This window comes from Megalobrama amblycephala, linkage group LG18 (genome assembly GCF_018812025.1).
Source record: "Megalobrama amblycephala isolate DHTTF-2021 linkage group LG18, ASM1881202v1, whole genome shotgun sequence".
NCBI classification, from domain to species: domain Eukaryota; kingdom Metazoa; phylum Chordata; class Actinopteri; order Cypriniformes; family Xenocyprididae; genus Megalobrama; species Megalobrama amblycephala.
Genome location: NC_063061.1, coordinates 12,512,680 through 12,536,474, shown reverse-complemented (window position 1 = coordinate 12,536,474; position 23,795 = coordinate 12,512,680). Strand labels below are relative to the sequence as shown.

General features: G+C 35.3%; 3 protein-coding genes and 1 long non-coding RNA gene across 7 annotated transcripts in view; 2 read left to right on the top strand and 2 right to left on the bottom strand.

Annotated features, from left to right (window-relative positions):
• htr3a (5-hydroxytryptamine (serotonin) receptor 3A) overlaps nucleotides 1-5,341 on the bottom strand; it is a 12,456-nt gene extending 7,115 nt beyond the window's left edge. Inside the window, exons 1-6 of the mRNA XM_048167478.1 lie at nucleotides 4,091-5,341; nucleotides 3,458-3,621; nucleotides 3,298-3,342; nucleotides 1,013-1,122; nucleotides 728-897; nucleotides 272-432 (exon numbers count right to left, since the gene is read on the bottom strand). Coding sequence (XP_048023435.1) covers nucleotides 272-432; nucleotides 728-897; nucleotides 1,013-1,122; nucleotides 3,298-3,342; nucleotides 3,458-3,621; nucleotides 4,091-4,157 — 717 coding nt within the window. The 5' untranslated portion in view covers nucleotides 4,158-5,341. The remainder of the gene's footprint in view (nucleotides 1-271; nucleotides 433-727; nucleotides 898-1,012; nucleotides 1,123-3,297; nucleotides 3,343-3,457; nucleotides 3,622-4,090) is intronic.
• Nucleotides 1-9,570, top strand: part of LOC125253523 — a 15,814-nt gene extending 6,244 nt beyond the window's left edge. Inside the window, exon 3 of the long non-coding RNA XR_007181457.1 lies at nucleotides 9,440-9,570. This is a non-coding gene — a long non-coding RNA (uncharacterized LOC125253523). The remainder of the gene's footprint in view (nucleotides 1-9,439) is intronic.
• Nucleotides 7,042-14,989, bottom strand: htr3b (5-hydroxytryptamine (serotonin) receptor 3B). 2 transcript variants are annotated; one of them, XM_048167481.1, is made up of 10 exons: nucleotides 14,868-14,989; nucleotides 13,756-13,814; nucleotides 13,346-13,512; nucleotides 13,086-13,130; nucleotides 12,597-12,706; nucleotides 12,309-12,478; nucleotides 11,934-12,091; nucleotides 9,741-9,951; nucleotides 9,434-9,643; nucleotides 7,042-7,347 (listed from the first exon to the last, which is right to left on the bottom strand). In XM_048167481.1, the coding sequence occupies exons 2-10, from the start codon at nucleotides 13,790-13,792 to the stop codon at nucleotides 7,082-7,084; spliced, it is 1,374 nt and encodes a 457-aa protein (XP_048023438.1). In that variant the 5' UTR covers nucleotides 13,793-13,814; nucleotides 14,868-14,989; the 3' UTR covers nucleotides 7,042-7,081. The 2 variants fall into 2 exon arrangements, with proteins under 2 accessions (XP_048023438.1, XP_048023439.1); XM_048167482.1 differs by lacking the exon at nucleotides 14,868-14,989 and having other exon boundaries at nucleotides 13,756-14,835.
• Nucleotides 14,989-23,795, top strand: part of usp28 (ubiquitin specific peptidase 28) — a 26,155-nt gene continuing 17,348 nt past the window's right edge. For 2 of the 3 annotated variants that reach the window (XM_048167435.1, XM_048167434.1), the window contains exons 1-6: nucleotides 14,989-15,162; nucleotides 16,351-16,425; nucleotides 16,697-16,820; nucleotides 16,980-17,067; nucleotides 20,819-20,981; nucleotides 21,995-22,081. In XM_048167435.1, the coding sequence (XP_048023392.1) occupies nucleotides 15,115-15,162; nucleotides 16,351-16,425; nucleotides 16,697-16,820; nucleotides 16,980-17,067; nucleotides 20,819-20,981; nucleotides 21,995-22,081 (585 nt within the window). In that variant the 5' untranslated portion in view covers nucleotides 14,989-15,114. Of the gene's footprint in view, nucleotides 15,163-16,350; nucleotides 16,426-16,696; nucleotides 16,821-16,979; nucleotides 17,084-20,818; nucleotides 20,982-21,994; nucleotides 22,082-23,795 lie in introns of all 3 variants that reach the window. The other variant, XM_048167436.1, reaches the window with a different exon arrangement.

Here is a 23,795-nt window from a genome sequence, read left to right as displayed (position 1 = left end):
ACTTCTAAGTAGTTCTCTGGGAGGTATGAAAAAAATGGTTTCTGATTAGCTAAAAGTGAACTACCTCATTTAACTGAGTGAAATTACTTATTAGTTAGTCAGAGTTTCTTGTTAGTTAATAGTACTTTCAAGAATGTTAATATTGCCTTACTCATTTGTTCCTTTGTAGTTATTCATTAACGATGGAACAGTATTCTAAAGTGTTACCCATTTTTCAAATGCAAATGCTAATGTGTGTCGTGGCTTAATTTGGTATTATTATGTTACTCACATGAAACTTCATTTCAGCATAGTAATCATCATTATCTATGCTGAAGTCTTTGTATGTGGAGAGGACGTGAAGCAGCTCCCATTCTCCCTGGTTCATGAACACACTCTTGTCGTTCATTACTTCCTCGGGGGTTCTCATTAGAGTGATGTTGATGTCTTTAGCTTTGGGATGAGATAAGGTTAAAGGTCAGTTCATTCGGCTTTTAGGAAAAGGCATGTTGTTTCTTTTTATTGTGCTTGAATCATTTCTGCAAAACTACATTTCCAGAGCATTCTTATTTCTAATATAAATATGGTGTTTTGGGAAAAAAATAACTTGAATGATTGATGATCAGATCTTTCAAAATCCCTTTAGTCTTGGATTCTGTGTGTACGAGATATATTTTGTCAGTGTTGAGTCTGAATTATATCTCTCTCGAGCTTTCCCAAATGATTGTACTGAAACATGTTTACTTACTTGTGTGCAGCCAGCTCTGGAACGTCAGGCTACATTTTTGGACATCATAAGGAAAGTTGTAGATGTTGAGGGAGCAGGCAGTCACCACCTGGATAGGCTTATAGTTGCGAACAAGCCCGTTATGACCTACATAGACGTAAGGAATGTCAGGAGACTTTCCTACATCCACACTGCAGAGAACAAAGAGAGTGATTATAAAGGACTGCTGTGAAGAGCAGACTGAAATAGTTCAAAACAGGTGTGTCATTAACGTCTCAATTATCTCATTATGTCAGGTTTACTCACAATTCATTGATGAGAATATCTGGAACCCAGATGTTGGCAGTGGGAATGGAAATCTGTTTGACTTCATCAAATTCTTCAGGATCCCACGCAAGGAACTCATCTGTCCATTGCTTTTGAAGTGAGAGAAATGTCAAGTACAAAAAATATACACTGTAAGAGAAAATATCAATTCTCATAATCAGTATTGGGGGCGACGCATTACAAGTAATGTGAGTTACGTAATCAGATTACTTTCCTAAGTAACTAGTAAAGTAATGCATTACTTTTAAATTTACAACAAAATATCTAAGTTACTTAAAATAAGTAACATGCTCTATGTAAACATGAAAGGTATTGTAGTTCTAGACTTAATGTGTACATGCATTTACTCATCTGAAATATTATCCAAACCTGCAATAATTAAATATGTTAAATAACATAAATATACAGTGGCATGAAAAAGTATGTGAACCCCTTGCAGAATCTGTGGAAATGAGAATTATTTTAATAAAATAAGAGGGATAATAGAAAATGCATGTTATTTTTTGTTTAGTACTGTCCTGAGTAAGATATTTTACATAAAAGATGTTTGCATTTAGTTCACAAGACAAAACAATAGCTGAATTTATTAAAATAACCCCATTCATAAGTATGTGAACCATTGATTCTCAATACTGTGTGTGGTTACCTGATGATCCACGACTGTTTTTATGTTTTGTGATGGTTGTTCATGAGTCTCTTGTTTGTCCTGAGCAGTTAAACTGAGCTCTGTTCTTCAGAAAAATCTTCCAGCTCCTGCAGATTCATCAGTTTTCAAGTATTTTTGCATATTTGAACCCTTTCCAGCAGTGACTGTAGGATTTTGAGATCTGTGTTTTCATACTGAGGACAACTGAGGGACTCAAACACAACTATTAAAAAAGGTTCAAACATTCACTGATGCTCCAGAAGGAAACACGATGCATTGAGAGTCGGGGGGTGAAAACTTTTGAACAGGATGAAGATGTCACAATTTTTCTTATTTTGTTTAAATGTCATTGTTTTTCATTTAGTACTACCCTTTTCCTGAACCAACAGAAGATACTTGCATGTTTCCCGGCAGAAAAATTAAGTACAATTTACCTTGATATTTGAATTCAAAAGTTTTCACCCCTCGGCTCTTAATGGTTTCTCTAATGGTTCACAAACTTATGAATGGGGTTATTTCAATAAATTCAGCTATTGTTTTGTCTTGTGAACTAAATGCAAACATCTTTTATGTAAAATATCTTACTCAGGACAGTACTTAACAAAAAATAACATGCATTTTTTATTATCCCTCTTACTTTATTAAAATAATTCTCATTTTCACAGATTCTGCAAGGGGTTCACATACTTTTTCATGCCACTGTATATTTATGTTATTTAACATATTTAATTATTGCAGGTTTGGATAATATTTCAGATGAGTAAATGCATGTTCACATTAAGTCTAGAACTACAATACCTTTCATGTTTACATAGAGCATGTTACTTATTTTAAGTAACTTAGATATTTTGTTGTAAATTTAAAAGTAATGCGTTACTTTACTAGTTACTTAGAAAAAGTAATCAGATTACGTAACTCACGTTACTTGTAATGCGTCACCCCCAATACTGATTATGAGAATTGATATTTTCTCTTACAGTGTATATTTTATACAAAAAATAACATGCATTTTTTATTATCCCTCTTATTTTATTAAAATAATTCTCATTTTCACAGATTCTGCAAGGGGTTCACATACTTTTTCATGCCACTGTACTTTATTAACCAATGTCTTTGCTGTTGACCTTTGATGATCCAATTCAACCATGTGAATAAGCAAAAATGACCATTAAATGTAACGGAAAAGTAACATAATGCATTACTTTCCATTAAAAGTAACTAAGTCATGCAAGTTACTTTTTAGGGAGTAATGCGTAAAAGTAACTTTCTCCCAACACTGCTCATAATCCTCAATTAGGTACAACATAAGTAACTGTTCATAAATAACTCAGATCAGGAATCGGACTACACTTGTCACGCTGTAAGTTTTTTTTTGTTTTGTTTTTTTTGTTTTTTTTTTTATGAAAAGAACCATTCAATCATTAATTCGGGAAGCAAACGACACTGTTTGCTTATTACGTTAACGATTCACTAACAAGAAAAAAATCATTTGTTTTTGTGAGTCAACACTGGTTTTCGTACATTGTTGATGCACAAAAAAGAACCGGCTTGTATAAGTCGGAATCGCACTTCACTGATCGTGTTGTATGTTTTTGAGACATTATAAAAATGATCATACCTGTCTGTACCACACATATGTTGTCAAGACCTGGTTCTTCTCATCCTGTGTGGCACAAAAATACATACAAAAGGATGAATGCAAAACAACAACTACAAAACAATCAATAAATAATTAGTTTACCCTACATATTTAATAGACAATTGAGAATTCTACTCACCACATTGAGAATCGCATAAACCATTAGGTCAATGGCTACCGTCGTTGACTGTCTCCAGTCACGCACTGGTCGAACTCCTTTCTTATATCCGGCACTTAAAAACTCATTTAATCTCACCAGAGTGGCGTTGGCAAAACGCCCAGTGTTATTGCCCAGCTTCTTCACTACACCCAGATAAGAGAATAGTCACACATCTCTTTTACTTTATTCACCTTTAGCTTCAGCATTCAAAAGTTTAAAGACATACACACGCGAAATCATACTGATTAATTGGAATATAATAATAGTGTTTCAAAACCTGCCGAACTGCCCACAAAGACAGCATTTTGATGCATCAGAAAGCAGCTAACTAGATTTTGAAATGGTTTTAAAGAGGTTTTAAGGCTCAAACGCATTCGTATAACCAAAGTTATACACCTTTAGCTTCAGCATTCAAAAGTTTAAAGACATACACACGCGAAATCATACTGATTAATTGGAATATAATAATAGTGTTTCAAAACATGCCGAACTGCCCACAAAGACAGCATTTTGATGCATCAGAAAGCAGCTAACTAGATTTTGGTTTTAAAGAGGTTTTAAGGCTCAAACGCGTTCGTATAACCAAAGTAAAAAATTTAAGAAAAGTTATACCTGAGCAAGTCACCATCGCCCCATACATGCAAACGCAGAGAGCTGTCCAGAGTGCTGAACATTTCATTGTGCCGAGCTGTTTGGCGTTGCCCTGGGTTCTTCTCGCAGGCTTCTAGCCTGGTGCTGCTTCCTTCCAGTGATGCTTCCTGAGCTCCATTAGTTATCTTTGAGCTTTCCAGAAGCGCTCGGGCTGTCATTACAGCACTTAGTCCACCCTCCCTTCTCTGCATCATCATCTCACAGTTAAGGCAGGTCAAAAGCACTTCAGCTTGTCCCAAGAGTCATATCGGAGAGAATTAACTGTATAAGCATGCCGAGCATAGTGTAATCTTGAACTGAAAAAAATAAGAGATACTATTTCTTATACATGTATACTATTTCTTAACTGTATTAATATTATACAGTTGGTATAGTTATGATTAACTATTTAGTCACAATTATTTTGTGAGCACCATCTTTGATTAGGCCTCACCTTAAGAATAGAGCATTGAGGCTGTGGTGTATTTACATGTTAAACATTTTAAATTATAACAGATTAAATAGCATAAACAATGCCAAATGTTTTCTAAACTAATAATTTTAGTGTTTTTTCCCCTCACACTAACTCAACAGCGGAGGGCGTATATGAATTACAGCTACTTTTGACATTTCATGGCTCATATTTCACCACCAAGTTCAAGTCAATTTCCATGAGCACTTAGACTGCTGCATTAAACTGTTATCTAATACTTCGCCCAGCCATGATGAGACTTAATTAGCCAGGCAATAGGCGGGTGATTAGATTTACGTCAGGAAAATATTATCAGAATTTTGATGAGGAATTGAATTATGTGTTTTTTGGGTTTTTTTTCTGACTGGACAGGCAGCTCCGAGAAGCTCTGTAATGAAAATGTACTGTAGTGATAGAGACGTGAAGGTGATTGTGGTTTATTTTTCAGTAAGGAAACTGGAGCTTGATTATGTGATAATGTTACAGTGCAGGGAGGGGTTCTTCACTCTCATTATATGTTATGTGTGATATTTCAAAGAATGCTCTTTAATCTCTTCTTATGTATTTTTTAGGATGTACTGCTACCTGATCTGGCCCTTAAAAATTACATTTGTTTATATAAGTTTATATGTCGTCAAATGTATTCAAATATTGTTTGAATTTAATAAAAATCAGTTAAAATTACAAGAGGATTTCGATTACTTCCTTAAACAGTTTTCCACTGTATTTTCATTAGTATGATTTTTTGGATCATTCAGGACATAAATGGTGAAAATGTCTGAAATTATATTTAGGTTTAAAATTGTCTGAAAATGTCTGAAATTTATAAATTTGTGTTTTTACACAATAAATAAATAAATAGTTTTTACACAAATTTTATATATATATATATATATATATATATATATATATATATATATATATATATATACAGTACAGTCCAAAAGTTTGGAACCACTAAGATTTTTAATGTTTTTAAAAGAAGTTTCATCTGCTCACTAAGGCTACATTTATTTAATTAAAAATACAGTAAAAAACTGTAATATTGTGAAATATTATTACAATTTAAAATAACTGTTTTCTATTTGAATATATTTCACAAAGTAATTTATTCCTGTGATGGCAAAGCTGAATTTTCAGCATCATTACTCCAGTCTTCAGTGTCACATGATACTTCAGAAATCATTCTAATATGCTGATCTGCTGCTCAAGAAACATTTAATGTGTACAATTGTACAAAATATTTGTGTACAATATTTTTTTCAGGATTATTTGATGAATAGAAAGTTCAAAAGAACAGTGTTTATCTGAAATCTAATCTTTTGTAACATTATAAATGTCTTTACTGAAGACTGGAGTAACGATGCTGAAAATTCAGCTTTGCATCACAGGAATAAATTACTTTGTGAAATATATTCATATAGAAAACAGTTATTTTAAAACAAAATGTAAAAACAATATATATATATATATATATATATATATATATATATATATATATATATATATATATATATATATATATATATATATATATTTTTTGTGTTTTTACACAAATTTTATATATTTTATAAAAAAAAAAAATTATTTATTTGGAGTTTTAGCAGAACGACAATACAAATTATTTACGCACTATTTATTTTTGCAAGCATGTTTATGTTTTGCAACATTAAAAAACATATATATATATATATATATATATATATATATATATATATATATATATATATATAGTTTTTACAAAAAATGTGAAAATGTCTGAAATTATATTTAGGTTTAAAATTGTCTGAAAATGTCTGAAATTTATACATTTGTGTAAAAATTCGTGTTTTTACACAATAAATAAATAGCAGAACGACAATACAAATTATTTACGCACTATTTATTTTTGCAAGCATGTTTATGTTTTGCAACATTAAAAAACTTTAGCAAAGCAGTTATAGTAAAATGTGTTTACATTATGTAATCAAACCATCTTAAGATCCTACATTTCAGCTTTAATTTTTTGAATCTCCATTTAAACATATTCCATTCAAAACTATAGATATCATTAACATAAAAAGTATTAACATACATAATGTTTATGAGTGTAGATTTATGTCAGAGAAATGTGCTACAATCAAAAGAAAACATTTAGAAGCGTGGAAGAGAAAGACAATATACAAATACAAATTAGCACAATAATTTGTTTTCCTTTATTCTATTCAATACAAATACATACAACATAAAGAATACTTGCTTGCAGCTAGTCATTACGATTTTTACATCTGAAAGAAAGTTCACATGATTTACAGTAATCTCCTTAGGAAACTGTCCGTTCATTTTTTGTCACATTTGAATTAATGTTAACAGTAGGCATCAATTGCAATTAATTATTTGATACTTTAACTGAAACTACAGTTGTGGAATCTATCACTTTGTTTTAACTTTCTCCAACCGCTCCTTCGCTGTTTTTTTTTCGTTCTCTTTTTTTTTCCCGCCCTACCACCTCGTTCAGACTTTCAGGCAGAGCTCCAGGTACCCCAGAGCAGCAGTAGAGTCATAACATAGATGAACATAAGTACCAGGTACATGCAGAAGAGAAGCCTGTCCACTTTCAGGCACAGTTCCACCCAGTAGGACTGTGAACTGCCCTCACTGTCCTCCTCCTGAAGGTACAGTCTGAGAGACACCACCTCCTGCAGGATTTTCTCCAGTGGAGAGTTACTGTTTGAGACATCTGTCAGGGAGAATAGGTCTGGCTCTGGAGACAGATCAGACTCGTAGCCTGAATCAAAGAGAACACAAATGTTAAATGGGTCCTTGATTATGATTTCACTTTTTTAACTTTAGTTAGTGTGTAATGTTGCTGTTTGAGCATAAACAACATCTGCAAAGTTACGAAGCTCAAGGCCATGTTGGGCTGCTTTAGAGAAGAGGAAGAGTTGTTGTAGTAGAGTGTTGTTGCCATACCGTCATTTTTACGCTGGACTGCCTCACAAACGAGGGACAATTCAAGGCTGGATTTGCACAAAAGATTAACATGACGGCAGAAGCTAGTGGATGAGTTGAATCAACTCCACAGCAAATTTATCCACTAACCACTCAGAAAAGTTGTAACTTCTTCCTGAGTCTCTCCATCAGTGTCTGACTCTGGTTTGAACAATATAAGGCTGAACACTGTTACTGACAATCGTCATTTTGGCTGCGTGAGATTCTCCAGCTTTGTTGTTGTTGAGCAACCGTGGCGCGAGCTATTAAAGCTCCGCCCTCTTTTGGAAAGCGTCCGGGAGCAGCAGCTTATTTGCATGTAAAGGGACACACAAAAACGGCGTGTTTTTGCTCACACCCAAATAGGGGCAAATTTGACAAGCTATAATAAATGATCTGTGGGGTATTTTGAGCTGATGTTTACAGACTCATTCTGGGGACACCAGAGACTTATATTACGTCTTGTGAAAAGGGGCATAATAGGTCCCCTTTAAGCCATTTAGAAGCATGTGATATAGTATATGGCTGTGTTTGTTATAGGTACAATAAATTAAATATAATTTAATAAGGTATAGGTATATTACCATAAAGCTTCAAAAAAGGCAACAAGATGAACATTGCAACAATATTACAGTGATATTGATAGCCTACTGAAGTCCTCTGAGGTCATATATCCTATCTTGCTTCAACAGAAAAAAAGAGTGTGTGAATTTGCAATGTGTCAATACTTTTGCATGAAAGTAGCACTGAGCGGTCTAATATACAGCATTGCTATGGACAATGATGAGTATGGACCCTTTTTGCATTTCCGAGGTTCTCAGAAGCAGAAGTCGTCGTAGTTACGTAAACTTCTATGGTGGTGAATGGAAGATATAATTATAATTTTTATATAAAAATAGAATTTTTGTATGTTCATTTGCTCCAATAGCAAAATAAAAAATCTGTGATAGAGTTTTTATGACTTTCCAAAAGAGGGAAAAATATAGAGAGATTGTTTATGTTGGTCAGAAGAGAGAGATGTCAAATTTGTCATCACTCCTTCAGATGTTGTGTTAGAAATGTGTTTACTGGCACGATCATCGCGTAAACGATTGGCCCTCTGGCTTGTCAATCACTGCCGTGATGTTCCTTGTGAGAGACGAGCACGGCTGCGCGCTCCAGTAACTTTCCACACTCCACAGGCGCCGCATGCAATGTTTTTGTCAGGAGACAGGAATAACAACTGCAGATTATGAATTACCTGCGGTGAGTCTGACATAATGAATCCACTAACACAACACAGCGAATGCCGGTGGTAAACACTCGTGTTCCAATACTTGTGCACAAGTTTTGTGAGGCGTTCCCTCGAAATGAGCTGTGAAGGAGGGGGGTTGTTCTTACGCATGCGCTCATTTCAAAAACTCAGTAACAGTCTTTGGTTTCTCAGTCGACGAAAAGATCCTCTTTAGCACCTTTAATGATACAATCAATTCCCAACGCACAAAATCATGTCCCACCCTACATTTTTTCTTGTTCGCATACCCTAATGTTATTATATGTTCTATAAGATTGAGTGCTTTGCAGCAATAATAATACAGTTTAATGATAATATGAAATTAACAATACTTTACAGTTGTTGTTTTTTATCTAGATGATGTTAATTTATGAATAAACTTTTGGTTGTTAGTTATAATATATATATTAAATATATATAATATATTAATCATTTTTTATTTCTGTGTTTTGAAATGTATTAGTTTATTCAGTATTACTTTAATGTTAACAATGCAGTATTAGTACTGTTAACATTAACAAATGAATGCTGTGAAAAATAAATGAATAACTAATGTTAACGTATAGAACCTGTAAACAACATGATAAATGGATAATATTTTCTCTCCTACCCCCAGACTGGTCCATATCATCCAGTGTCTTCATCGAAGTGAAAGCGCTCTCGATAAAGCTCTGGTCCATTGAGCCATATTTGTCTAGCAAGCAAGCAGACATGGACATCTCCTTGACTTCGTTCTCACTGTAATGCAAAAGCTTCACTACAAAAATGGACAATGACAAACTAAGCACCAGCAGCGCCATGCAAACAGCAAAGAAGACCCCTGTGGCAAAAAGAGCAGACATTCTTGTCAGTAAGGTTAGGTTGCTGTTGTTAATGGGGGAACATTGTAATTAGGAAGAGCTCTGGCTGTACTCTACCAATGAGGGGTGTTTTAATGGCTGTGGCAGGGATTTCATCCATCAGATTGACTCTGATTACAGTGAAGCCCAGGAGAATGCTGGTCTTGAAAGTGATGCGAGTTCCACTGTTTGGAGGCAGATAGAAACTGGTGACATCCACCACCATGAAGAAGATGCTCGGGATGAGCAGACTTACCACGTACAGCAGGGGGCGCCTGCGGATCAGCACCTTCAGAGAGAAACAGAGTGGCTGGGATTGAGCGCTCTCTGGGTGATATTTATTTCATCACTTGCTATCAGAAAAATGTGCTCTCGAAGCAGTCTAAAATGGCTGTGTCTGAAGGGGAATTACATAACAAGCTTAAGCCTTCTCCCCATTTCCTGGATTTGCTAAATCGGTCCAATTTCTCATTCTAGAAGTGAAATTGTTTTCCCACACCTCAGCTCCCCCTGAGAACTCAACCTCACTGCCATTGAGCTATTTCCTCTCGCTGCCCCTCATCTGGATCAGGACCATCCATTTCACTTTCCTTATTTAAGTTTGCTTAAGCTTTCACAGTACAACAAAGAGCAATTTCATACTGACTTAAACATGTTCCCCACCCATTTGGCCAATGAGTAAAAACACAAATATGGATCTCTAAATGGCTTTCGGCAATGAGCCGCAGAGCAAAGGTAATCAAAGAACACCGCCGTTTCCATGGTGTGCGCATCTTAGTGGAACAGGGTGGATTGCCCATGAGCTTTGAGCTATTGGCCCATTCCTCCCACTGAACACGATGCTCATTGATCAAATGCCAGAAAGACAGTCTCATTATCATCATCCTTGCTGTGTGTTGTCTGCTGCTAAGCCTCATCTATTAGTATTATAGCATTAGTGTGACTCCACTAACAGCCATGCAAAGGTTGGAGAAAGGTTGTGACACGTCAGACTGCTGTCAATACTCTAGCGTGTCTGGCAGGCTGTTACGTGCCTAATCTCTCCGTCAGCCTCCAAAATTAACATCTGTCAAACACCAGTCAAATTTGGCAGTGATGAGTAAATAAAAATGTATTTTGAAATTAAAACATTTATATTGAAATTAAACATTTTAAATAAAATGTAATTCAATTTAAATTTAAAAACAATATTATATATTTTTAAATTAAATCATTTTAAAGTTGTCCAATGTGCTGAAAGTAGTGACAGATCTTTTCTTTTTTGACGTGCATCTGAGTGAAACGATTGTTGTAAAAGAAAAAAATGCCAGGCAGAGACTTAGTTTTTATCCATGGTTGTTGACTGAATGTGAACTTGCAGTCGACTGGAATAAAGGGCCAGGATTTAAGCAGACAAAATGATTGGAGATGTCTAATAATAATAACTCCAAAACTACAAATACTACATTTAATTTTACCCACATACATTCAGTACACTCATGTAAAGCGACATAAAAATCTCAACTGCTTGGTTACTTATATCGTTCCAAAAAGTAAACTATATTATCGGACAGCAACATATTTAAAGGGTTAGTTCACCCAAAAATGAAATTTCTGTCATTAATTACTCACTCTCATGTCGTTCCAAACCCGTAAGACCAAAACATCTTCAGAACACACAATTAAAACGTTCTGACGTAGAACCTGGAAGCACTGAACGTAAATAGCATATGACAATGACAGGGAAGAGACGAATTTGTTGAATAAAGCCATTATTTTTTTGTTTTTGCACACAAAAAGAATTCTTGTCACTTCATAACATTAAGGTTGAACCACTTACGGGTGTTGAATGGCATGAGGGTGAGTAAGTAATCACAGAAATTTCATTTTTGGGTGAACTAACCCTTTAAATTTGGATATATATAGTGCGTACATACAGTACACTCATGTAAAACACACACACACACACATATATATATATATCCTGGCTGTGTGATTTAAATTTTATACTAATTAATTGTATTAAATTAATCTACAGTATCCTCATAGTCGCACTCATGTAAAGCAAAATACGCTATATAGCAAATCTCAACTGCTGGATTGTTTATATCATTGCAGAATGTTAACTTTATTATTGCCCAGCTCTAATCTAAATGCTTTGAGATATTAATATATTACAAACATTTTTCAGATTTTCTGCTGCTTTGAAACAATGTTGTAATTGAAACTGAAAAATTGAAATCTAAAGCTGCCATTGAATGTCATTTTTACTTATTTAATATTAATCCTCACATTAAACTGAATCTGCGCGTAGTCTCTTCCCTCTAGATTCAATGTCCAGTAGCGAGAAGGGACAGACAGCAGCTCCCATTCCCCATCATTCATGAACTCTCTTGTGTCATTGGCGATTTCCTCAGCAGGCCTCCACAGAGCTAAATCCACTTCACTCACTGTTGGAGAAACACATCAGGAACTTATTGTGTTATTGCAGAATTAAGTGTTTATGTTGGCAGGTTCGTGAGAAGCTTATTTAATGTGGCACCTTTTAAAAGATTCTAACCAGGGCTGATCAAAAACACTCAGTAATCACAACAACTCTCATTATACGGAGACCAGCTTGTTTGCAAAGGAGTGAAAGCACAAGCTGTGTATGAGTGAGTCATTTACCTGAGTGGAGCCAGCTGCGAAAGGTCAGAGTGCAGTTCTGCTTGTCAAAGGGAAAGGCATAAATCTCCAGGTGACAGGCTGAGACCACCTGGATGGGTTTGTAGTTTTTTACTGTTCCTGAGCAGTTGACATAAACATATGGGATGACTGGGGATTTGCCAACATCGACGCTGGAGAGGGAGAGGAAGACATATGATGCAATGAGCGTATAACTCGACAAAATTCATTTCCAGAAAACAAAAGGAGCTTGTGATGTGGCCAGGAGAGATACATCTATCATGCACATACAATTCACTTATAATGACATCAGGCACCCAGATGGCATCCGAGGACAGCGATATTTCAGTGATTCCATCAAACTCTTCAGGATCCCAAACAAGAAACTCATCGTTCCATATCTGAAACATTAGAGTAATGCGATTTACTGTTACCACCTACTGTAGCAGGTCCCATAAGAAAGATTCAGATCTCTAAAAAGTTCAGATTTCATGCATTTGTGTATGTGTTTATTTGCTGGAAATGTCTCAGAAAGATAAAATTAAATGTCTTTTATGAAACCTTGTCATTCATTGCATTCTTTTTATAAAAATTACTGTTTGTATGACATGGCATTTATGTGGACAATATATGTTCAGGTTAAAGTCAGATGGCTAGATTTCAAGAGGTTACAGTGCTTAAACATTTTTTTTTTAAAAAAGCTACCGTAATCAATCCACATCAGACTAATACAAATAGTATTTTATGAACCACTAATTAGACAAATTAATTGATACTAACTTGGCGATACCAAATGCTGGTGGTAACTTTCTGAGTCTGTCCATCCTGTGAAAAGACAGGTGCAAAATTACTTTATTATATTGACATGGAAAGCAAACAGACTTTAACACCTGTGGAGTACATTTATTTAGTCAACATCTTCTAACAGTCCTATGCATTGCATATAATAAAAAGCTTAACGTGAAAGATGTATTTACAATACTGATCATACGATGAGCAAATAATACACTTAATCTCTTTAAAGGTTATAATGTACTTACCACATCCAGTACAGATTGGATTATAAGGTCAATGTAAATGGTAGTTGGTTTGGTCCAGTTCTGGACAGGCCGAACTCCACAGTTGTATTTGCGAAGAAGTAACCTGGTGAGTTGGTTGAGAGCAGATCTTTTTGGTTTCTCTGGGACAACCTCAGCCTGTGGAATAACTGCCCAGAAATGTTACTCAGTGCAGACCTTGGTTATGGTAATTATCAGTATGGTTTGGCAGCATACAGAATTCAAATACATTCACAGTAAGTAAAAAGTTCACTGAAAGGTTAGGTGGCTTTTTAAACAGTCTTAAAAGGTTTCTAGTTGTGTTGCATCCTTTGAATATTAAATGTTAATGCAATCATGTATAACTGAACGATTGTATACTTAATACAGTAAAAACAAGAAGCAGCACTTACCTGTCAGTAACAAAGATAGCAAGAGGACAGGACTCATCCTGGCAATTCAATTCCAGGATCTTCAGAGGAAGGAAAATGCAAACTTATTCAAATCACTTTCCACAGCTTTTGTCCCAGCTTTTAAAATTTTACCCTATTTCAAAGTGCCTTTTATTCCAGCAGAATGCCATGGAGCATCAGAATGGTCGCTGTACACATGACTGCAACAAATGCACAGCAGCAACTTGCTCACCACTCTAGCAAATTGATTTTCCATTATGACGGTAAGAAGATCTGGGTTTAGTGAATAGGATGTGTACTCTGACTGCTCAATTCATGGACCCTCTACTATACTAGAGCATAATGGGTCATACAACATACATAATCATAATTATAATCATCAATTATCGTTAAAATCATCTAAAAATAATTTCATGATATTGTAATTCTTAATGTTTCTTAATGACAAAATCATAATGTTTTATGTACTTTGGTAATGACATTCTTTATCATGTAGTCTTTAACAGTAATCAAATACACAATAAATCGTGTGATATAGTGTAGCAAATAGCATGATGCAAATTGTAAGCAAGTTTTTCTTATGTTTTCAACAGGTGTTCTAAAAGTCATCACTAAATTAGTGCCACATATAGACTATTCTGTCAAACAGCAGCAAGCTAGACTAGATTTCTACTTTAAAGAGCATTTTTCTTGCTTTTTATTATTAGTTATTGGTCCTAATTTTTTTTTTTTTTTTTTTTTTTTTCAGAGTAGTTAGGGACAACAGCAATTAGGATGTGTGTTGAAAATTTATCACCGTAGCTATACAAGTCATTTTGATATTGTAAGACATTTTGAGTAACATATCACCATACGCATAGCTATACTTATTGAAAATATCAGAAATTATGTAGGTTTAAAAAACATGGAAGACTTACTTACTTACACTAACTAAAGTAACAATATTTTCCGCCAAAAAATGTTTACCTATTTACTGGGCTACGGTTTCATTAACGAAATTAAACAAAATGACTGAAAGCGTCTCACTTTCTGAGGAAAATCCATTAGTAAATTGTTAGACTATATTTTTGGGCAACAAAAATTGGCATTTATTTACGTTTAATCCACATTACCTCTGTTTGGACGATTCTTTCTTTATTAATAGGGTCGGGGTTAAAAAAGTTCACATAGTACAGGACTCGTTTCTTGACTGTTTACCAAGCGCGCGCACGACGATTCCCAGCGCGCGCTTGAGTGATCGTTTGTCCCGCGCGGCGCTTGTGTGGGTGTGTGTGTGGGGGGCATATGGAGTAGGTCACACTCTGGAGTCAGGGCGAAGCAATCTGGAGAAATATATATATTTATATAAAAGTTATTGCCATGAGAGTTGAACAGGATTTTGAACATGGGGAAACGTCTGAAAACTCGGTGAGTGTGTTGTTTTAAAGAACATGTAGTCAAATTAACATAGCCTAATTGTGACAGTGCTTGTGTTAATGAGATCTAGACAGCAGTGACTGTCACTGTCTTTTTTGCTTTAAACAGTTTTTAGTGGTAGAAATGTAATTTTAATTTCACTTAAAGTAGCATATGTTTTTTTTTAAACCCTAAACAAATCCAATTTTTATCCTACTTTGGAACCAATCTAGAAGGATCTGAATTGGAATTTTCCTAATGAAAAAACATTCCAAAACAGCCTTCTGACAAGCATTACACAAAATCCAGTATATACAACTTTCAGTTTATCCACTTGTTTGATTCTTAAATTAGCTTTATTTGATCCCATTTGAATTGTTTCCAAATTATGATAGAAACTCCAATATGAATCTTGTTTAGATTGGGAATCTGTTTTGAAGGGCTTAATTTGAAATGTTTCAAATTGGTTTCTTTCCCTTAAAAAGAAAATCAAGTATCTTTAATGTTATCCTCTGAATGAAATCTAGGAATTCTTGTATGTTTGCTTGTGCCACTCAAGCTCATTTCTGATAAACACAGGCGCTATCTGTGTCTAAGGCCCAAAATAGAGCTCTGAGTGCTTGCTCACAGGCCTCCAGCTCACCATATATGTCTCCTGCTCCCAGTCTAGGGTGACTGGCTGCCTCCGCAGCCATGCTAACATTCCCACCTGCTGTCAGAGTTTCTTTATTTAGTTCTGTAGCTCCTGCATCTATTATCTGGGCCAAAGACTTTTTTTAAATGTTTAAAAAAAACATATGCTAAAGCCTATTTTCAGGCATACTCGGAAAAAAAAAAATCTGATATGGATTTATTGTACGATGTAGACATTTTCATGCAGAAGGCTTTCATAAATGTTGATTAGGCCAGCTATAGACTCCTCAGCCCACGCTCATTTGACACCTGAGTCAGAAATGCGGTTGTGCTGGGTGTTAAATCCAAGTGCAAATTGGGTCTCATATCATATTCTTGTTTTTAACTTATCAGTTCACACCTGCTCTTTTTTTTCTGGAACGGATCCTGTTATTGAGTACGTTGTAGTTAATTGCTCAAGTGAGTCTTGTTATCACAAACAGAAGCATTCTCAGTATGCCTGTGGCAAAGCATTTGAATTTTTGATCCACAGAAATTAAAAACAGCATGTTTGCTTGTCTTTTTCAGAGCCAAATGCTGCTTAACCAGCTCAGAGAGATTACTGGCATTCAGGATCTGCAGGTTCTCCAGAGCGCCCTGAACGTATGTTCAGTACAGCAGCACTTATCCGTGTGTTTATAACACAAGCAGCAGATGTAATGTTACTGACACGGCTATTAATAGAAAATAAGCCAGACAAATGTTTGTAAATATGTAAATCATACCATGTGCAAGAGTTTCTCTTACATTCATCTGTGAGGGTTGGGAAACCTAGTTGTGGTACTAAAAAAAGCATGTATGTCTGATAACCTTAAAGCAAAACATTTAGTGCCCGAACTAGTGATGACTAATTGTGGGAAAACTCTTTACCTAGGCTAGTCAGGGTGACATCAGCCATGCCATTGGGCTACTGACCACCCAGCCCCCAGAGGAGGAGCACATGCCCGAAGAGCCCACTAAAGCCAATAATGAGAGGAACACCTCCAACACACAGAACGGTGGGCTGAAAAGACATTATTAATATCAAATGACTTTAATGTCATCGCATTTTCCAAAGATTAAAGTATTTATATAGCAGTGTGTCACAAATAATGTCATGATGTTTATTTTATACCCATGAAGTTCACCCGTCCTCATGTAACTGGAATTGTTCTCAGGTTCTGCTAAAGACGACCTGCAGACCGCCATTGAGCTTAGTCTTCAGGAGTCACAGCAGGCCGAAGCAGAGCGCAGAGAGCTGCACAGGTTCATTCCTGATAGGGTAGACTGGGGCAATTGTTACATTTTTACACTTTTTAAACTCATAGACTAGTACAAATGTACAAGTCATCTCCTTTTGACATAAGAAATATTTATATGTGCCAAAAGTACTCTATCTTTCAAAAGTATGCTGTCAGTAAGATTTTTTATTTATAGGTATTAAAGGATTAGTTCACTTTCAAATTAAACTTAGCTCAAGATTTACTCACCCTCAAGCCATCCTTGGTGGATATGACTCTCTTCTTTCTGATGAAAACAATCGTAGGAATATTAATAAATATCCTGAGCTTTATAATGGCAGTGAATGGGGGTCACTAGTATGAGCTGAAGAAAGTGCATCCATCTACATCCATCCATCATAAACGTGTACACCACACAGATCCGGGGGTTAAAGGATTAGTCCACTTTTAAATAAAAATTTCCTGATAATTTACTCACCCCCATGTCATCCAAGATGTCCATGTCTTTCTTTCTTCAGTCGAAAAGAAATGAAAGTTTTTAATGAAAACATTCCAGGATTATTCTCCTTATAGTGGACTTCAATGGGCACCAAACAGTTGAAGGTCATAATTAGTTTCACTGCAGCTTCAAATTGTTCAACACGATCCCAGACGAGAAATAAGGGTCTTATCTAGTGAAACCACAGCTCATTGAAAATTATATAAGTTTTAACCTTAAAGGTCCCGTTTTTCGTGGTTTTTTTGAAGCTTTGATTGTGTTTATAGTGTGCAATACAACATGTGTTCATGTGTCGCGTGTAAAAAAACACAGTATTTTTCACATAATTTACTTATCTGTATACCGCTGTTTCCACTGTCATAAAAACGGGCTGATGACTTCCTTGTTCTATGAAGTCCCTCCTTCAGAAATACGTAACGAGTTCTGATTGTGCCAGCGGTTCCTGTGTTGTGATTCGACAGCAGCTTAGCGCGCCTTGCCCGGAAAGTGCTGCACATAGTTTTACATGTGGATTATAATTTTCGGGAACCGAGTTAAACATAAATTGTAACCATTGATCTCTAAGTACAGCGTCCCTGGGAAGGCCAAACAAAGGTGATTGGACTGCGGGATGAAAATAACAGCGTTTCGACGACATGGCGACAAACACACTCTACAAACGCAACTCTTGCTCTTCTCAGTGGGAGCGCAACAAGACCACGCCCCCTTTTTTGTGTATTCCTGTGGGCGGAGGTTAGTCAAAAAACTGTTTTAGTGACGTCATTAAAGAAGGAAGTAGAGGGATGTAGTCCAAACTGGCCGTTCGATGTAGGCGACGTCTGTTAAATAAAATATCTCGCTTGGCATTGAACTTTGAGCTTTAAAATTTTACAGATTTTATTTATACTCTAACAACAACATTACACACTAACTAAAGTTTGAAACATGGGATCACGAAGAATGGGACCTTTAAATGCTCATCTTGAACTAGCTCTCTTCTTCTTCTCCTCTCCTGTGGAGGGCAGTATTACGCTTAGCAGCATCTACACTGCTGGAATTCTAATAGAGGAGAAGAAGAAGAGAGATAGTTCAAGATGAGCATTTCTTTTTTCAGAAAATGAGCAATGGTTTCACTAGATAAGACCCTTATCTCTCATCTGGGATCATGTTGAACAATTTGAAGCTGCAGTGAAACAAATTGTGACCTTCAACTGTTTGGTGCCCATTGAAGTCCACTATAAGGAGAAAAATCCTGGAAAGTTTTCATCAAAAACTTTAATTTCTTTTCGACTGAAGAAAGAAAGACATGGACATCTTGGATGACATGGGGGTGAGTAAATTATCAGGAAAAGTTTATTTAAAATTGGACTAATCCTTAAGCCTTCAAAAGCAAAACAATGCGTTTGTGTAAAAAAATAAATTGCGTCAGTTACACTTTCTGTAAGTTGAATAGGGAAAATGTAGGATGTAATAGTGTAAGCTTTTTGAAGGAGTTTTACACGGGCTGGCGGAAGCTGGATATTTTACTTATATTAATATAATAATATAATTAATAAAATAATTCTTTCTAATAATATTTCACAGTGTTACTGTTGTTACTATATTTTTGATCAAATAAATGCAGTTTGGTGAACATAAGAGACTTTCTAAAACTTTTTTTTTTTTTTATAAAAACTTACCGACCCCAAACTTTTGAAACGTAGTGTATGTGTCTCTGATTTGTGCCAAAAGTTACTGTGTATTTAATCAACTTATAATTAAAAGGACTAGATCATATTATAGTATTGAGTCTAATACTAGAAAATAGTTAATTGTAACAGTGGTTGGGGGCAATTGTAATAGTTGAAAAACAAATTATATTAACATGCTTAATCTCAAATAAGAGCACGTCTTAAAATTTTATCATTGTTTTTTTACTTTTTAATAGCAGTGAATGGTTTTCACTATTATATTATATAGTACTTTTTTTAACTGTAAAAAATAATGTTTAAAAAATACATTAAGTATCTAATAAAATCAAATCTCTACTAAAATATATATATCTTTTCTAAAATATATTGATCAAGTCAAAAAAATTCCTTCAGCTCGACATTTTGATGAAATAATATTCATTATGTATTTAAAAGGTTTACAGTTTTTTTTTATCTGTTCATTAATAAATTCAGTTTTAAAGGATTAGTCCACTTTTAAATACACTTTTCCTGATAAATTTACTCACCCCTATGTCATCCAAGATGTTCATGTCTTTCTTTCGTCAGTCGAAAAGAAATGAAGGTTTTTGAGAAAAACATTCCAGGATTTTTCTCCTTACAGTGGATTTCAAGGGCTACCAACACGTTGAAGGTCAAAATTACAGTTTCAGTGCAGCTTCAAGGGCTTTAAACGATACCAGATGAGGAATAAAGGTCTTATCTAGCGAATCGATCGGTCATTTTCGAAAAAAATACAACCGTTTATGCTTTATAAACAAAATATCGCCTTGAACGTACTTTCCGCTTCCGCATTCTTCATAACGCTTACGCTGAATGTTCTACGCCTTCCCTATTCTACTTATGGAACGAACGCGGCGCCAGTTTAGTTTTTTTCCGTAACTTGAATAGGGAAGGCGTAGGATATTCAGCGTAAGTGTTATGAAGAATGCGGAAGCGGAAAGTACGTTCAAGGCGATATTTTGTTTATAAAGCATAAACGGTTGTATTTTTTTCGAAAATGACCGATCGATTCGCTAGATAAGACCCTTATTACTCATCTGGTATCGTTTAAAGCCCTTGAAGCTGCACTGAAACTGTAATTTTGACCTTCAACCTGTTGGTAGCCCTTGAAATCCACTGTAAGGAGAATAATCCTGGAATGTTTTCCTCAAAAACCTTCATTTCTTTTCGACTGACGAAAGAAAGACATGAACATCTTGGGGGTGAGTACATTTATCAGGAAAAGTGTATTTAAAAGTGGACTAATCCTTTAATGTCATGCTACAATTAATGTTAGTGTTACCTCCAAAATAATTTATGTTAACTTTTAACCAACAGCCTGAAGAATGTTTAAACTAAAATGCATCGAAACAGAAGAACATTTTTGGACATGCCCAAAAATTATTTCTCAAAATAATTTAAAGACTAAGTTTAAACCTTAACCATATACAAGTGTTTTCACTCAAACTTGAGTGTGAATGAACCAATTTAGAGCTTTACAATTTCCCCCTTCTCTCCTACTACAGTGCTTTTGTGTGAATTTAAGGGCAGCAGTAACTATCAGACTCTGGCCTTGACTGTCTCACCCACTCCTGTTTCTACTCTAGGGCTCTTGAGGTTAGTGCAGAAGAGAATGCGGCCCGCATGAAAAGGAAGAGGTGTGAGGCATCCGGAGAGAGCTGCAGCCCCGCTGACTGGATCCGACAGGAGGACTGTCCTGTGGGCATCCGTAATGTCGGAAATACCTGCTGGTTCAGTGCTGTCATTCAGGTGCGTGTTTTTAATCACCACTTTTGCTTTGAGATGATAAAAAAGTCAGTATTTTCAGTAAAATTACATTGTTATGCTTGTTTGCATATATGTAAGCTTCACTTTTAGGATGAGTTTCACATTGCATATAAACTGAGTTATAATAGGTAATTGTCAGTGATATACATTTTTATCAGATTCTTTGAGAAATGAAATTCTAAAACAAAAGCACTACTGTAAGTGTTCTCATCTAACCTGTTACTATATGATCTGGCCATATTGTGCAAATTAAATTAGTGGTATTGCTAATGACTGGAGAATAGAGAAGATCAGGTGGAGTGTCTGTATTTTTTTTTCCTCCCTTGACTGCAGAAGTGTCTCAGAGCTGTAATTTTATTACATCCATTACCAGACTGAATTTAGCGAGGCTTCTCAGATGTCTGTGTTGAAATATAAGCCTTCACTGATATTGATAGATGTCTGAGCTAATTAAATAGAGCATTGTTTTGATGATAAAGAGAGGCATGAACTCATGGAGTGAGTTATGGCCTATAGATAAGTAACAAACAATCTTTTGTTGATACGTAATGCAGTTCAATGATGTCATTTGAAAACAGTCCCAGCATGGATATTAATATCCCTAGTACAAATACATTATAGTTCAAAAGTTTGAGGGCAGTAAGATTGTGTTAAATTGATAAAAAGTGACTTTTATATTGTTATAAAACCTTTCTATTTAAAAAAAAATGCTGTTTTCGACTTTCCATTCATCAAAGAATCCTGACGATTAAGAAATATTAAGCAGAACAACTGTTTAAACATTGATAATAATAAGAATCATTTCTTTTTATGAGGAACAGATGCACCTTGACATCACAAACAAGATGTTACCACACACAACAACAAAATCAGCAACAACTGTGTAAATAAAACTGACAAATGGTCAAATAATTTAACTATAATTGTTCATGACCTAGTGTGTGATGGAAAGAGGGTGAATGGGACTAAAAAAAATGAAATTCTCTTGTTTTTAGTCTTTGTTCCACCTGCCGGTCTTCCGTAGACTGGTGCTCAACTACTGCCTCTCTGAGCATGTGCTGGAGAAATGCAAGAGTCATTCAGTGAGTAATCGAGTACCATTTAGTCTTTGTGAAGAATGTTGGGTAACACTTTATTTTGATGGTCCATTTTAGACATTCTACTAACTGTAAGTAAATTTGCAACTGTATTGTCAGCTCCCAGTCATTACAGTATTAGTAGACTGTCTTCTTAATATCTGCTAATGCTTTATTTTGATGCTCCCCAGCTGGCTATAAGTGCACTCTAAAAATGCTGCGTTAAAAACAACCCAAGTTGGGTTAAATATGAACAAACCCAGCGACTGGGTTGTTTTGACCCCGCAGTTGGGTTAAATGTTTGACCAACATGCTGGGTAGTTTTATTTAACTCAACTTTTGATTAAAAATTACTATATGGATGGCTTAAAATGAACCCAAAATAGGTTGGAAATTAAAAATCAGACACATAATTACTAGAGGCAACAGTAATAATAATAAGCAATTTAATACATGTGTATTATTTAATTATTATTTATTAAACTTATTAATACATGTTCATTTATTAAACATATTAATAAATGTTCATTTCCAACCTATTTTAGGTTAATTTTAAGACAGCCATATAGTAATTTTTAAAGGTGCTCTAGAATCAAAATTTGAATTTACGTCAGCACAGTTGAATAACAAGAGTTCAGTACATGGAAAAGACATACATTGAGTTTCAAACACCATTGTTTCCTCCTTCTTATATAAATCTCATTTGTTTAAAAGACTTCCGGAAAACACGCGGATCTCAACATAACACCGACTGTTACGTAACAGTCGGGATCATTAATATGTATGACCCCAATATTTGCATATATACCAGCCCATGTTCAAGCCATTAGACAAGGAAAGGCAGTATTAACATCTGGATCTGTGCACAGACTAGGTAAGCCAGCAAGAACAACAGCGAAAAATGGCAGATGGAGCAATAATAACTGATATAACTGATCCATGATAACATGATATTTTTAGTGATATTTGTAAATTGTCTTTCTAAATGTTTCATTAGCATGTTGCTAATGTACTGTTAAATGTGGTTAAAGTTACCATCGTTTCTTACTGTATTCACGGAGACAAGAGCCGTCGCTATTTTCATTTTTAAACGTGCAGTCTGTATAATTAATAAACACAACTTCATTCTTTATAAATCTCTCCAACAGTGTAGCATTAGCCGTTAGCCACAGAGCATAGCCTCAAACCCATACAGAATCAAACGTAAACATCAAAATAAACACTTTACTCACATAATTCGAAGCATGCATACAGCATGCATACAGCATGCATGACGAACATCTTGTAAAGATCCATTTGAGGGTTATATTAGCTGTGTGAACTTTGTAACACTGTAATATAGTCGAGAGCTCGTGTGGCAGGGAGCAGGCGAATTAAAGGGGCGGCGCGCTGCCAAAATCAGTGTATAGTTAATGATGCCCCAAAATAGGCAGTTAAAAAAATGTATTAAAAAAAATCTATGGGGTATTTTGAGCTGAAACTTCACAGACAGATTCAGGAGACACCTTAGACTTATATTACATCTTGTGAAAAAGCATTCTTGGGCACCTTTAAACAATAGTTGAGTTAAATAAAATTATCTAGCAGGTTGGGTCAAAACAACCCAGTTGATGGGTTTGTCCATATTTAACCCAACTTGGGTTATTTTTAGTCCAGCATTTTTTAGAGTGTAACTTTGCAACTTCAGGTCAACTTATTCTACTAACCTGAACCCTAACAC

Excerpts from the sequence above, each read along its gene's own strand:
- htr3b (XM_048167481.1), bottom strand. The coding sequence starts at position 13,792 with ATGAGTCCTGTCCTCTTGCTATCTTTGTTACTGACAG. Across the intron at positions 13,513-13,755 it reads GCTATCTTTGTTACTGACAG|TTATTCCACAGGCTGAGGTT; the intron begins GTAAGTGCTGCT and ends ATTTCTGGGCAG. Across the intron at positions 9,644-9,740 it reads CATTAAAACACCCCTCATTG|GGGTCTTCTTTGCTGTTTGC; the intron begins GTAGAGTACAGC and ends TTTTTGCCACAG.